Below are 15,159 nucleotides of genomic sequence, written 5' to 3'. Positions count from 1 at the left end.
ATGTGACATATCTGAATGAGGCAAATGAAGGTAGGAATCTTTGTAAAATGAGAGCAAATGTTAATATACAGTTTAGATGTTTAAATTCAAAGTAGAATGTTACTGCATTATATTAAATTTTTGTGTTTTTCATTTAAAATAATCAGGTCATATCTTCATGGTCGACCTCATAGAATTTTATGAGTGGTTGAATAATAAACATTATAGAAACATTTGCAAGTCAGTATGGGTAAATGTGGAGGTTTAATGGGGATTTATAATGATGATTTGGCTAAAAATGGATTCACCAACTATTTCTTGAGAGTTATTTATGAAGAGAAATTTCAACATATTGTTCATATTTAATGAGTTTCCATATGTTGTAGAAATTATTAGGAAAAAATATGATGAGCTCATAAGAAATAAACACGTTGAAAAGTTGTACTTACATGTGTTTTGCCTTGATATATAAAAAGTAAAACTTTCTTTCCTAGTACTACTTAAAACAAATATTTTGGATTCTGTTCCAAGTGATTTGGTTATGCCGATAAATCTTTTTGAAGTGTTGGTGACAGATTTATTAAAACATGACTGTTGCTGATATTTTAAATTTCATTTTATCATGTTTTCAATTTAGCAATCTGGTTCCTATGACTTAAACTACAATTGGTGTTTGAAGACACAGTTACACAAAACTCTAGAACACAACAAAACCCTAAAACCCTTCTGAGTCAGATGAAATGCTCTGCTTGAAGTTGTCAAACTCTCAATAAATAGAACACAATTATAAAACTATTTTGATTCTAGGTGAACAAGTCTATTTCCTAAAATAAACTCTAAGTAGGTTTATCTATAGAAGTTTCATTGTTTAGTTCTAATTTTTATTATCAAACTGGAGTAATAACTAATTGTGATTATTCTAGTATGCATGATAAAAAACAATATTTAAAAAGTAAATCTTTTGAATACCACTGTAAAATAAACAGACTGCTACCAAATTATACTGAATTTTATAAAAAATTCACACACATTCTATAAGATTTACAAAATTTAAAATGATTACATTATGCTGCTGATTCAATACAGACTCAGCTGCGGACATTTTTTCAAGGCCCATTCACTGTAGTTACTTAAAACAGGTTAGACTAGCTAAATATCATGGTTCTTAAAATTTATGATATTTTTATTTTAGGGTGATCCAGGAGTTCCAGGTTTCAAAGGAGAAGCTGGCCCAAAAGGGGAACCAGTAAGGCTTCGTTTTTTGGTTTTTTTTAATGATAAGAAGAGCATAAATACATAAATATTGTCTAGAAGTATACAGCTCAAAATGCTTAAATGTTTAAAATAATAACAATGAGAATTATAATCCCTTTGGGTATAAATGGTTTAACTGTTTAATATAGCTTAAAATTTATGACTGGCTTCATTAAATGAATCTTTTGACTATAACTCGTTGAGTGGATTTTTCTGATAACTGCTCTTTTTTTTTAAATAGGGGCCGCATGGTATCCAGGGACCAATAGGCCCACCAGGTGAAGAAGGCAAAAGAGGTCCCAGAGGTGATCCAGGGGCAGTTGGTCCTCCAGGCCCGATGGGAGAAAGGGTAAAATTTGAATAATAAAATAAACTCTTAGAGTTGTGGGGGAATTAAGTGAGTAAGTATTGGGATAGTAAGGAAAACGACAGTAGTTAAGAGAAATTCTTGCAGGTGCAGTGCACAGTTCAATATGGTAATCTGTGAGTTAAAGGAGCCAACTAATCATTGTTCATTCATTCACTCAGCTAATATTGACTGAACAAATACTGTATGCCAATTTGTTATATTGGTGCTTGGGATACATCAGTGAATAAGAAGGCTATGGTCCCAGAACTTATCTGGGGACTAATAAACAATAATTCACTTTAGTGGGGAGGTAAGCAATAAACAAGTCCAGTAAATGCAGTATACACTTAGGAAATAACAGAGTGATGTGGTAAAGAGTAACGTCAAGTATATAACACTAGTGTGACATTAGATTAGATGGTTAGAAATAGGATTTTCTGAGAAGATGGCATTTTAGCCGAGACCTGAAGGTGAGGATGGGCCAGCAAGAGAACTTATGAGAAAGAACGTTTTTCAGCAGAGGAAACAGCAGGTGCAAAGCCAGGAAGCCAGAAAGGGCTTGGTGACTTTAAAGATCAGATGAGGTTGCTGTGACTGAAGTATAATGAAACAGGTTTGAAAAAGACAACAACAATATCACCTTACATTTGTATAGAGCTTCAGAGACTTCAAAGGGCTTTACTCCTGAATGTCATCATTGGTGTTTTGATTGTGGTAGATGCTGACACTCTTGCCTCTCATATCTAGATATCAGTTTATGTTTAATTTTACAATGAATTGTTACAATATTTCTGGTTTGAATAATTTTTTGACTCAGTACTTACATATTCTTCAAAATTTTAAATTTATTCTGTGTATTCAGGTTTTTTCTTATACATATCTATTGCCATGTTCGTTTGATCACATCTTCCAAAAACCTTATAGCAATAAAAATAAAAATTCCTTACTCGTTGTATATTACAAAAACATCAACAATTAAGAATCAAATTTTGGTCATTTGTAGGGTGCTCCTGGCAATCGTGGTTTTCCGGGCTCTGATGGCTTACCTGGACCAAAGGTGAGGTTATCCTATCAATGTTGACACTCATGTGGGTGGGTCTCCAGAAGACACCATTGTCCAGTGTGTTGACCTAGCCTTGGCCCATGTGGGCCAAGATCCAGAAAAGAGTTGGACACAGGTGTCAGGCCTCATGCCAAATCCCTCTTGTGCAATTTCTGTATTATGGAGGTCTGGGTGTCAGGGGGAGAGGACAATGGAGGTATATTGAGGAATATGGGAGTTTGTTTTCAGACTTTTCAGGGACATTCCTGAGAAGAAAAGGTTACAGACGTTTCCTTCCACTGGTATATGATTTTTCCTTTATCTAGACATATAGATTCTTTCAAAATTCTGTAATTTGTTTTTCAATATTTATATTATTGGAGTGAGGCTTTAAATACAACTTTAATTCACTAATGACAAAAAAACCACTATGCTACAAGAAATCCAAATTAGAACAAAATGTGAAGTGACATTGTTTACAAAGAAGTCTTTGTAACCAGTTTGACAAACTATTTGTATATTATATTAATGCTTTGATTTGTAAAGCAAGATTCTATATATGCTTACTTTTGTTGCCCTGCGCTCTTTTTCTGACATGTTATGGTTTGCTTTGGAACAGGGAGCTCAAGGAGAGAGGGGTCCTGTAGGCTCTTCAGGACCAAAAGGAGGTCAGGGGGACCCAGGACGTCCGGGTGAACCTGGGCTTCCAGGTGCTCGGGTAAGAATATAGTATTTTTTCGCTGTATCAACCCAGGACAAATGCTCCTGAGAATTCATTGAAGGGTTTTGGTTTTGCTATTTTTAATTTAGCTTTCTTTCACAACTTGGAACATTTCTTTCTTTTTATGGTTTTGACCTGATTTATTATTTTTAAAATGCTGGTTGGTTATTTTTATCATGTATAGACAGCACAATAAATTCTAGTCTTTCTTTTTCAAAGGCATATATGTATTAATAGTTTTACCACTTGACATGAATTTAAAAATCCCATTTGTCAATTTTTATACTAATTTTTTAAAATGTTAATAAATAACTTGTTTGACTTTTGGTAGAGAGAATTCCTGATAAATTTCATTTTAACAAAATGTCACTTGAAAATTTATTTGGACTATGCAATTGCCCTTACATTCAGTGGTAAACAATGCCCCTTAAAGAAAGGGATTATACAAAAAGTTGTTGGATGGAAAAATACATTTGGCTCAACATAAGTTCTTTATCTTGAACCCAGTGCTAAATGTACAAGTAAAATTCTACGATAGTCCTTTCTCCTTTTATACGAGAAAGGGGCATTGGGTTCACCTCTGCTTAGATATTCTTCCTTAGACACTGAATAAATGTGGAATGCCAGCTGAATGACCAGTCAACATTGCTTACAGCAAAAATGATCCCTGATTTATGACTGCATTTGGACTGGGAGTGTTATGAATGAATTATAAAAACCTGGTGGGAAGCAGAGCTTTGGCTTGCCTGAGTTTGATGTAATTGTACCTGAGCGTTCTACCTTGCCGGGTACTATGTTCAAGGTGCTGTTACAAATAGTGGTTACATGGGATTTCCAAGCCAGGGTGGCTCCTGCATCCACCATGTAGACTCATTCCCTGGCTTCTGGCCTCCCTTGTGGGAGGCTTGGCGGCTGTCCCTGGAGGCTGTGCTGTGAGGACTCCATCTAGGGAAGAGTTGCACCTGGTGCTGCCCTGCTGGCATGCTGTGTTGTCTGCCCTGAATTCTTCAAAGCCAGCTGGGCGAGGCCCATGATGGTCCTGTGACAGTCCAAAGGAGCCTAAGGTTACTGAGAGTGGGCATTGCAAATTGGAAGGGGATCCTTTTAAAGCAATGCTATTTTTACTCTTTAGAATCTTTACTTCCATTGCAGGTCAGCTACAAAGTGACAATTACTTTAATTTTCAGGGTCTGACAGGAAATCCTGGTGTCCAAGGTCCTGAAGGAAAACTTGGACCTTTGGTAAGTTATTTAAACCAATGTCCACAGCCATTAATGTTTCTCAATAGACATGCAACTTATTTGAGGTTAATGTTTTTGATCATGTAGATGCTGATATGTTTACATATTTAAAAATGCCTTGCCTTCTAGAAACAAATACTTAGGATCTGCATATTTTCAAATTGACCCAAAATTCATTACATTATATTGATATATATTCATATCTTGATGCCCTTGCAATTTAATACATTTAAGAGATAAGTCGGTATGAATTTTGACAGTTTCTATATTCTGGGCCCTTCCCTTATACTGCAAATGTGAAATAGAAGTCCTGAGTTTTCATTACCACAAACTAGAGTAAACGAAAGAAGAGAGATTTCCTCTATTCACATGAGAGTATAATGAAACATGAAGATGAGGCTTGTGTATAGAATAAGAATAAAATTTCTGTTCTAAATAGTCAAAATACTTCAACAGTTTTTTTTTTTTAGATGCTCAACTGTTCTGATTCACTAAGATAAAAATGTTGGATAACTTAAAACATATAAGTTTTAGAGTAAGCAAGACGACTAACAATGTGGGTGATGTGGTATCCAGAGAGAGCATATATAACACTTACATTGTTCCTGTCAATCTTGTAGGGTGCTCCTGGGGAGGACGGCCGGCCGGGTCCTCCAGGCTCCATCGGAATCAGAGGGCAGCCTGGGAGCATGGGTCTCCCAGGCCCCAAAGGTAGCAGTGTGAGTACAGTGTATAATATGTTTGCCATCTCATCCTCATTCTTACTTGGAACAGGCATGTTTTTAACAAATTTATTGGAATTTAAATTAGTTCTATTTATTATTTAGGGTGACCCTGGGAAACCTGGAGAAGCAGGAAATGCTGGTGTTCCTGGGCAAAGGGTAACTATCCATTTTCTGCTAAAGAAAAGAAAAGAAAAACATGAGATCATCCAAATTCTCATGGCCTCATCTCACAAATTATCTCTGTGTGACACTAGGGAGCTCCTGGAAAAGATGGTGAAGTTGGCCCTTCTGGTCCTGTGGGCCCTCCGGTATGTGATCTTTTAACAAAAATATATTCATACTGCATTTTTAAATGATGTTTGTCTAAGACTTTACTTATAAATGAGTTTTGGGAGAAGTAATTAAGAAAGTACAGGATTGAAAATTTTTAGTTATATCTTGTCTTTGGATTCCTGTGCAGGCATCTTCTGTCTTTTGAATAGAATGATTGGTCTCTTCTCTTCATTTTAAACTTCTGTAAAATGCTGATAGCACACGCTACCTCATCATCTTTATGTGTCACAGTTGAAAAGTATATCAGCCGAGGAAAACAGTATCTGAAAACAGTTAATGCTATATTTTGCTTAAAATATAGAGTGAATTATACCTACATTCTCCTAATAATGTGTCTTATAAACATTCATTTAAGCTGGTTTTTTTCTTCCCCTGAGGGACTGAAAAACAATAATATTGATCCTTTGAGGTATATTTTCATCCTAGGATTTTAAAATGAAGTGTTTATTAGAAATATTTTGACATTTTATTTGTTTTGGGTTGTGGCAAGTTAAATATCTTTGTAAAATGTTAGCTTTGTTTTCTTTAGTCATTCTAGTTTTAAAGGTATTAATAATAATTTTTATGACACTTAGAAATAAACTACAATCGGAATATTACCCTTTTAGATTAGATATATGAAAATAATGAATTTTTCCATGTCCAATTTATCCAATTTCCCCATAATTTTAAGGTTGGCTCCAGACATTTTAAGTTTGGATCAAATAAATCAACACATGTCTCATCAGTCTCTTTGCTGGCTTTAGAAGATATTTTCTCACCAGCGGGGACTTCAAACAATACCATTAGATAGATGAGCTTGGATTCTAGTTTATTATCTGGCTAAAGTAAAAAACATGTGATTGGAAGAAATACAAAGGAATAGTAATACTTCTCGTGGTTCACATAAACAGGAAGCAGGCGTAAAATCTGGCTCTTGATTTTCCTGATTTTCTTTTCCTCATGGCGTAGGGCCTGGCTGGGGAGAGAGGAGAACAGGGCCCTCCCGGCCCCACTGGCTTTCAGGTATGAACTAACTTTCCATTTCTTCTACTAACAAATGCTTTTTTAAGTATAAAATGATATGGTAGAATAATGTGAAATTCTACAAATTTCAAAGAAGTCATCCTTCTTTTAGAAAGTGAGCTAGACATTTGAATAAAATAAAAAATTTCTGTTCAAAGAGAAGGGACAGACATACCCTGAAAAACTGATCAAAACTCCACACTATTAACAAATTAAAAATCATAAAATGTTCTTGATACCTCAACAAAATTTACTTGACTATATTAAGGCTTATCTAATTTTATTGGCACAGTGTCTAAAGGGTTTTGCTGAACAAATTTTCATGATTTATCTAAATATATTGGTATGGTAGATTATTTATTAGCGTGGATAATCATAATTTGGGAAAAAAAACTTTCAGGATTGACTTTCAATATTATTCTAGCACCCTAAAATATTATTTACAGAGCCATTAAAAATCTACAAATATGAAGAACCTCTTGTTATGGTATTCCTTTTTTTTTCCTTTTTGCTAAATGATGCACAAATGAAAATCTAACTCTATAAACTAGCTGCTATGTTATATTATATGTGGGTTTCTCATTCTGTTTTGTTTAACTTGTGTTTGAACAATATCTCTCGCTTGAAAATATAAACATGCAAGCTTCATGAGTTGTATAAAGTGCACTGTTAACACTGGTTGCCTATTAAGCTTTCATAGAGTCACAGTTTTATTTTCTTGCTTTTGTTTTAGGGGCTTCCTGGTCCTCCAGGTCCTCCTGGGGAAGGTGGAAAGCCAGGTGATCAAGTAAGTTTTTAAATAAGAAGAACAGAAATACTAAAAAAAAAAATCACTGGTTCATAATATCACTTATTATGTGTGAGGCTCTGTTCTTGTTTGCTTTACGTATATTATCTCTTTTAATCCTCAAAACAGCCCTATGTAGTAGGTACTTTTATTATACCCACTTTACAGATGAGAAACAAGAGTCATACAGACATTAGGTAATTTTCTCAAAGTCACAGAGCTGATATGATTTGAGCCTAGATCTTATGCTCCCCAAGACTATGTTCTTAATCCCTAAATATATCTTATCATAACTACAGAGTTTTACTGGAGGCTTTATAAATGGTTATGAATAAATACTAACCATATTATTTCTATCATTTTACAAGCACATAAATTTATTTATTTTTCTTTGAATGATTCATTCATCATTTAACCATTCAACAAATATTTGCTGAATGCTGTGGGTTTAGCTTTATTAACTTTGGCCTTATCCAATTGAGGAAGATGGACTTTTCTCTGGCACTATATTATACTAGTAGGAGATACAGAGAGGGTAGGAAGACAATTACAATAGTAATTGGAGTTTTAAATGACAAACTCTTCTTTCATTAAGAACATACCTTTAATGTAGTCATGACTGCATTAGTTTGAACCTGCAATTTCTAATAGAATATGTTGTCCATATTATAGGTCAATAAATATTTACTAAATTGAATTGAATTGATTCTGTTTAAAAGATCCGCACTTAATTGCTTTTAATTTCACTTTCCTCTATTTTTTCACATTCCATTAGGAAATAAAAGGCCTTTAGCATGTATTTTGTTGTCTTTAAAAAAAAAAAAACAAACTAATGCATTGTCTTTGTGAGATAATATTTTGCTAGACCTCATTGCTGAAAATCAAGCGTTCAGTTATAATATAAATTTTTCTGGAAAAATATTTCCACCTAATGTATGTGATGTCCTCTCTTTTATAAAAGTGGACACATTTTTCTTTCATCAATATTATGGGCTTAGTCATACTGCTAATAGTACATTAAAAGAAATTAGATGTGTGATCTGGAAAGATTTCTAATAAATACATGAAATTTAGCTCAAAGTTTTTCTTCCAATTTTTTAAAACGTGTTTTGTAGGGAGTTCCTGGAGATCCTGGAGTAGTTGGCCCATTGGGACCTAGAGTAAGTATTTTCTCCTTTGTAATTAACTCTGTTTCCATTGGCTTCAGTTTTAAAAAAGCATCTTTTATCTTAAAGTGGGCTTTATTTTAAGCATTAAAATTCTTCTACTTGATGAAAATCAATCTCATGAGAAATATTTTGTGCTGTAAACTAGTAGAGCCTTACTTCAAGTTCATTTCTTATCACTTAATTAGAAAATTGAGTCTTAATAGTTGCTCATTTCTAAATTTTTCTTCAGTAGAAGCCATTCTTCAGATTTCTAAACACATTTTAACCCATTTTTAGATCAAACGCTGACAATGTTTGACATTTCAATGTTGTGCTAGGGAGAACGAGGAAATCCCGGAGAAAGAGGAGAACCAGGAATAACCGGGCTTCCTGGTGAGAAGGGAATGGCTGGAGGACATGGTCCTGATGGTCCAAAAGTAAGTATGGTAGTGAGCTCAGTGTTTTAAATGTTCTAAAATTGCTGGTCAATAAACACATGATGATACTAGAATGTTATTTCTCTTGTTTTTTCATGTTATTTGATTGTATAATTTTTTCTTCAACAAATATTTAATGAGCACCTACTGGACTTTTCCTTTGCACTAAAAAGTCAGCTAAAAAGAAGTCTATTTTTGTGATGGGATATGTGGCCTAGTACACATAGACATACATTCTCATATGCAGACCCATTCCTAATATTTATTTGCATAAATTTTATTAATGACTTCTGTTAATAAGCAAAAATAAGAAATAGAAAATTGCGTAATTTATTAAGCGGTATTCCTAATCATATGCTCCGTTTTTCTTGTCTCAAGTTCCATAATTCTGCTTCAAAATGTATGGAAGTATGTTGTTTTTGAAATCTGAAAATATGATACATGAAAAAGTAAAAATCAGTACCATTTCCTTTTGGGTACCATTTTAACATTGGTAGAAGACAATGTGGCCTACTTCAGTGCAAACATTTCAAGGAGAATTTTTCATGATTATGCAACATTAGAGTCCTTACCGTCTTCAAGGTCCAGTGATTGCATAAGATCTGCATCAATTTAGTCACTGAATGAGCCTGAACATCAGCTTAACATCATAGGTTTATTACAGAAAGAATAAGATACTCTCTAAATGTAACGTCTTCTTTCTTTGTTAGAATCCCATGTTACTAAACACTGAAAAAAAAAAAAAAAGAAACTATCGTTTTTATTTGAATTAGTACTCAATTTCCCCAAAGAGAAAAGTTGAAAACATAAACCAACAATCAAAATGGCAAGGTCTGATTTTTTGTTTTAATTTTAAAAAATGAACTCAGAGGCAATTTTCTCAAATAAATAATATAAGCACTAGGTTGGACCATATGAAATTTCTGAGATTCTACTATTTTTGACCTACTAAAACAGAAATTCCATTTGGTTCAATCTTAATATATAGGTGAGCTTATTCATTATTGTTTCATTTTAGGGCAGTCCAGGGCCAACTGGGACCCCTGGAGATTCAGGCCCACCAGGTCTTCAAGGAATGCCAGGAGAAAGAGGAATTGCAGGGACTCCTGGCCCCAAGGGCGACCGAGTAAGTCTGCTTTCTTTAGTCATTCATTTAGATTTTCTACTGATAATGATTTCCTGGGCAGGCTTTTACTTCTACCATCCTAAGTCACAAATCATTCATTCATTCATTCATTCATTCATTCATTTAAAAAAATGTATTAAATTTATTAGGGTGACATTGGTTAGGAAAATTATATGTTTCAAGGGTACAATTCTATAATATATCATCTGTATATTGCACTGTATGTTTACCACCCAGTCAGTTCCCCTTCCATCACCATATTTTTTTTAAATATATATTTACCTAGAGAATGCATAGTGTCTGGCATTGTTCTAGGCTTGTGGGGATACAGCTATGAACATAAGCGAGAAATCCCTGCTCTCATGAAACTTCCATGCAAGTGTAGGAAAAAGACAACCAAATGAATAAATGGTGTTTTTTGTGTTTTCCCAGGGTGGCATAGGAGAGAAAGGTGCTGAAGGCACAGCTGGAAATGATGGAGCAAGAGTAAGTGAAATCATTGCTTTTCCCACTAGGCTAGGAATCAATATTATCATTATCATATGAATTTGCCTGAACTTTCCAAAATAAAGTGCATCATATTCCCATGGTGGTCAGAATGTGGAGAATGATCAATTTTGAGATTTGACATTGACCAACCATGAATACTCCTTTTGCTTACCTTGAATCAGGGCAAGCCAAAAAGTAAAGTCATTGTTGAGAGATCATTATCTTAAGTGGTGGGGCCTTCTTTTTATCTTTCTCTGTCATTTTTTTAATTTCATATGCAATGTTTATTTCTAATAAAATGCCGATCCAATGAGCTGTGATAGACCTCATTCCAGTGTAAGCAAGTAGAGTTTTGTGGAGTAGTCAGAGGTGATAAACGTTTCTCAGGATATTGGATATTAGGGCTGAGAAAAGTACTGCATGATGAATCACCATAAATGCTTTCATAAATAAAGGGGCTGAATAAGTGAAATGTAAAGAAGGATGGCTGATTGCCAAAGCATTGTTTACTATCATGTCAGAAATTGACATTTAACAAGCTTTAGAGCCTCAAAAATAGAATGCATTTGAAATTCTAAGGAAATCAGACAATCAGATTAAAAATGTATTTTCAGACATGAATCATTCATGTAAGGGCAGGTAGTTGCAGTTGCTCAGACATTCACCATTTCCTGGAATAGTTCCTAATAGTTGATAAATAACTTCTGTTTCAGTATAAACTGGTTGTTGTTATGTTGTCAGGTTGTGCCCTGGCAATAGCAATTGTATATAAAAAAAGAGATCACACTAACCTACTGTTAATATTTGCTTCTACATATTAAGCCACTGTTACTGCATTGGTTATTTTAGCTTTTGATTAAAAAAATATATAGAAAAGTTTTAGCCTTAGTGGTAATTGTCCATTTTTTCAGACAAACTAATCACTTAGCAAATGATAGATATGTAATGTGTCTTCGCTTTTATTTAAATATAATATTTGATTTAATATTTCAAAAATGATCTAAGTAAAGTGGGTATATTGTTTGTATTTTATGTCATTAATGGTATGGAGCACATAGTAAGTAGTGCAGTACTGTTTGAAGGCAAAATGCACTGACAGTTTATTTTAAAGGGAAATCTGAAGGGCATATTTATTATTCTTATGAACTACTTTGAAAATGCAATGTAATAAGATAAAAACTTAAGCAATGATTGCTTTATTTTTAGTGAGGCCAATGTGAATTTTTTCTTTTTTAAAGAAGAGACAAAGCATTTGCAGTAATCTTATAGTAAAGGAAAGAAATGAATAACACATGTGAAAAGTATGTCTGTGAATTTAATGAATGAACTTTATATTTTATCAAATCATTTAAGGAAGTATAGTAGGTAAATTATGGGAAGAATATTGTTCCCATTATAAATCCAGAGAATTTAATACTATAGTTTCCCATGTTCTTTCAGAAATATAAAATTGAAAAGTCACTTCTGTTCCTTAAGTTTCTTCAGTAATATGTGCAGAAATTAAATGACGAAAGAATATTTGAGCTGCATACGAAGAGGCAATACACAAATATCAGAGAAAAAGTGTTTTAGAAAGGACTCCAGTGTAGTTCAGGAGTGTAAATATTGTGACCACATGTAGAGAAGACCCAGTTTGTATTTCTATGGGGTAACCCCCTGTGCTCTGAGCAGCAGCATCTCATCATTTCAGTGTAGCTGGGTAGTGACACTTCTTTTCATCTTAGAGGAATATAGGAAACGGAATGCTTTAGCACAATTTCATTTTTTTTTTTAAAGTGATATTTTGCTAGTATATTATAATTTAAGGGTATAATATTCTATACAAAAGAAGAAAAGTCTCTTCTCAGTCTGTACTCAAATTTAAAATAGATATTAGCAACATGAAATAGGTTAGAACCAGGGAAACACTCGTAAAGAACAGCATTCACTTAGAACTAATGTTTGAAGACAGTGTTATATATGGATAAGCTGAATTGGATGAAAGAGTAAAACATTCTCTGGAGAAAATTCAGTGGAAATTGTTTTAGTCTTTATAGTCTATATAGAAAAATCTTGAGAATATACAGATTACATCATTTATTATAGGTAATATTCTGCGCAAGCAGCCACACGATAATAAAACAGTCCTTTCTTTGTTTAAACGTGGAGACTTCTGTGCATTCTTTCCCTCAATATGTCTATGTTCTGTTAATTAACAGGGTCTTCCAGGTCCTTTGGGTCCTCCAGGTCCTGCGGGACCCACTGGAGAAAAGGTAATGTCATGTCGTAAGTTATTATTTTTCAGACTCAGAATCATGAGGTCTGGATGCAGGCTTTTTCTCATGTTTTCTCTTTCATAAAATAGGGTAGTTGGGCTAGATCATCTCAGAGTTCTCTGCATTTTCTAACCCACACACAGTGCCCAACACCTTATAATTGTATTATGTTTTGCTACTATTTACCATGTTTCCCCGAAAATAAGACCCAGCCAGAAAATAAGCCCTAGCATGATTTTTTTCAGGATGACATCCCCTGAACATAAGCCCTAATGCGTCTTTTGGAGCAAACCTTAACATAAGACCCGCTCTTATTTTTGGGGAAACATGGTAGGACAATAACCATCTAAAAATCTGCTTTCTAGGGTGAACCTGGTCCTCGAGGTTTGGTTGGCCCTCCTGGCTCCCGTGGCAATCCTGTAAGTGCCAGTATTTTGATGGTCTTTCGTGTGACAGTGAGCAGTAAAACAATTCATCGTTTTGTTTTGATATTTATATAAAATCATGCCTATTGGATTATTTATAACTGCCTGAGTTTCAACTTTCACTTCTCTCATTAAATTTTAAAAATTGTTAGTGTATTATTTTTATACAATCTATCAAGTCTAGGTAAATAACTCATTAACTAATTAATGAAGAGACTGCTTTGAGACTTCAAACCTTTAAAATTTTGTTCTATGATCCTATCTCTGTATCATACTTAAGGGTCTTCCTCATGCAATATGTCTAATTTCTGTATGTATAATTTCAAGATACTATAAATTTATATCATTGTATTTTTAAATATCATTTCTGTTTAGATAATGTGTGAAAGCTACAGTAATCTTTGCCTTCTAGGGTTCTCGTGGTGAAAATGGACCGACTGGTGCTGTTGGTTTTGCTGGACCCCAGGTATAATTTTCAAATATCTCTTCTTTACAATGAGCACACCTCTTGTTAGAGCATGTGTTTAATTAATTATCATTGTCATATATTAATTATTAAAGGTATATTAAAGATTCTGGAAAGTTTTCAGTTTTCTAGGCAATATTCTCATTTCCAATACATTTTTTCATGGTTTGGCCCCAAAAATGAATGAGTTTGCACAATTTCCAATTCTATACTTATTTGTTATAACAAAAATGCGGTGGGATAACTTATTTTTGTCAGCCTGTCTTTAAAGTTTTCATCAGGCCGTTTTTTTTCTTCTATGCTTTAACACTGATTATAAAGCACCATTTTACAATAGTTGATTAAATGATATGTTAATAATAATTATTGTGAAATAATCTGTCAATAAGTGTTATGATCAATTGTTTATTTATGCAATTGACATAGGGTCCTGACGGGCAGCCTGGAGTAAAAGGTGAACCTGGAGAGCCAGGACAGAAGGGAGATGCCGGCTCTCCTGGACCCCAAGGTCTAGCAGGATCCCCAGGCCCTCATGTAAGTTAAAAAAAAAAAAAAAAAAAAGACAGTTTGGGCCCAGGGCCCAATGCTTGGACCTTGTGTTTAGCCCACTTTGCTTTACTACAGTGGTATTTTGTTTGTTTCTTTCTTTCTATATAGGGTCCTACTGGTGTTCCTGGACTAAAAGGTGGTCGGGGAACTCAGGGTCCACCTGTAAGTTGGTTTGAAGCTCTGAGAATTACAGTTAGTCAAGATATCTAGTGTTTCATGGCCATTTTAAAGCTAATCTGAAGTTATAGCAACAAATTTTTATTTGTATAACTGTTCTGTAGTGGACAGGGCATTTTACTACTTAGATGGAGATCTGGGTTAAAATTAGTTTTATGATCTTGGAGACCCGGTTGCCTCATATGTAATATAAATAATATATTACCTGTGGAAGAGGTAATGAATTATAGGGAAGCATTTTGCATAATTCTGTTGCATAAAATATTAATGTGATTTTAGCCCAAGCCTTAAACATACTTGTATATGTTTAAGATAAATGGAAAGTGGAAAGAGAAAAATATCATCCTTCCTACCAATTAATCTAGACCCATTTAAAAAAAAATAGGATACAAGAAAAAAATATATTATCAGTCAAACAATGAAGGGAATCTAAAGGCTTAAGTATCCCTGTAAAAAAAAATAAATCCCAGAATGCATATATAGTTGTTATTTTAAAATTGCTTATATGGTATTGTATTTCTAGGGTGCTACAGGATTTCCTGGTTCCGCTGGCAGAGTTGGACCTCCAGGCCCTATTGTAAGTCAGTACAGTAATTCAGATCATTGGTAGTGAAGCAATTACCACCCCCCGCCCTTCCCGCACACAAACAG

General features: G+C 34.1%; 1 protein-coding gene across 1 annotated transcript in view; it reads left to right on the top strand.

Moving 5' to 3' along the window:
• COL5A2 (collagen type V alpha 2 chain) overlaps window positions 1-15,159 on the top strand; it is a 134,616-nt gene that overhangs the window by 99,638 nt on the left and 19,819 nt on the right. Inside the window, exons 22-41 of the mRNA XM_019740756.3 lie at window positions 1,172-1,225; window positions 1,475-1,582; window positions 2,586-2,639; window positions 3,244-3,342; window positions 4,533-4,586; window positions 5,207-5,305; window positions 5,414-5,467; window positions 5,566-5,619; window positions 6,596-6,649; window positions 7,383-7,436; window positions 8,552-8,596; window positions 8,923-9,021; window positions 10,040-10,147; window positions 10,580-10,633; window positions 12,835-12,888; window positions 13,257-13,310; window positions 13,729-13,782; window positions 14,209-14,316; window positions 14,440-14,493; window positions 15,032-15,085. Coding sequence (XP_019596315.1) covers window positions 1,172-1,225; window positions 1,475-1,582; window positions 2,586-2,639; window positions 3,244-3,342; window positions 4,533-4,586; window positions 5,207-5,305; window positions 5,414-5,467; window positions 5,566-5,619; window positions 6,596-6,649; window positions 7,383-7,436; window positions 8,552-8,596; window positions 8,923-9,021; window positions 10,040-10,147; window positions 10,580-10,633; window positions 12,835-12,888; window positions 13,257-13,310; window positions 13,729-13,782; window positions 14,209-14,316; window positions 14,440-14,493; window positions 15,032-15,085 — 1,368 coding nt within the window. The remainder of the gene's footprint in view (window positions 1-1,171; window positions 1,226-1,474; window positions 1,583-2,585; window positions 2,640-3,243; window positions 3,343-4,532; window positions 4,587-5,206; window positions 5,306-5,413; window positions 5,468-5,565; window positions 5,620-6,595; window positions 6,650-7,382; window positions 7,437-8,551; window positions 8,597-8,922; window positions 9,022-10,039; window positions 10,148-10,579; window positions 10,634-12,834; window positions 12,889-13,256; window positions 13,311-13,728; window positions 13,783-14,208; window positions 14,317-14,439; window positions 14,494-15,031; window positions 15,086-15,159) is intronic.

The sequence above is a fragment of the Rhinolophus sinicus genome, chromosome 17 (assembly GCF_057876585.1).
Source record: "Rhinolophus sinicus isolate RSI-liver-muscle chromosome 17, RSI-T2T, whole genome shotgun sequence".
In the NCBI taxonomy this organism is placed as follows: Eukaryota; Metazoa; Chordata; class Mammalia; order Chiroptera; family Rhinolophidae; genus Rhinolophus; species Rhinolophus sinicus.
The sequence above is the reverse complement of the archived record's forward strand: the minus strand, read 5'-3'. Positions and strand labels throughout refer to the sequence as shown.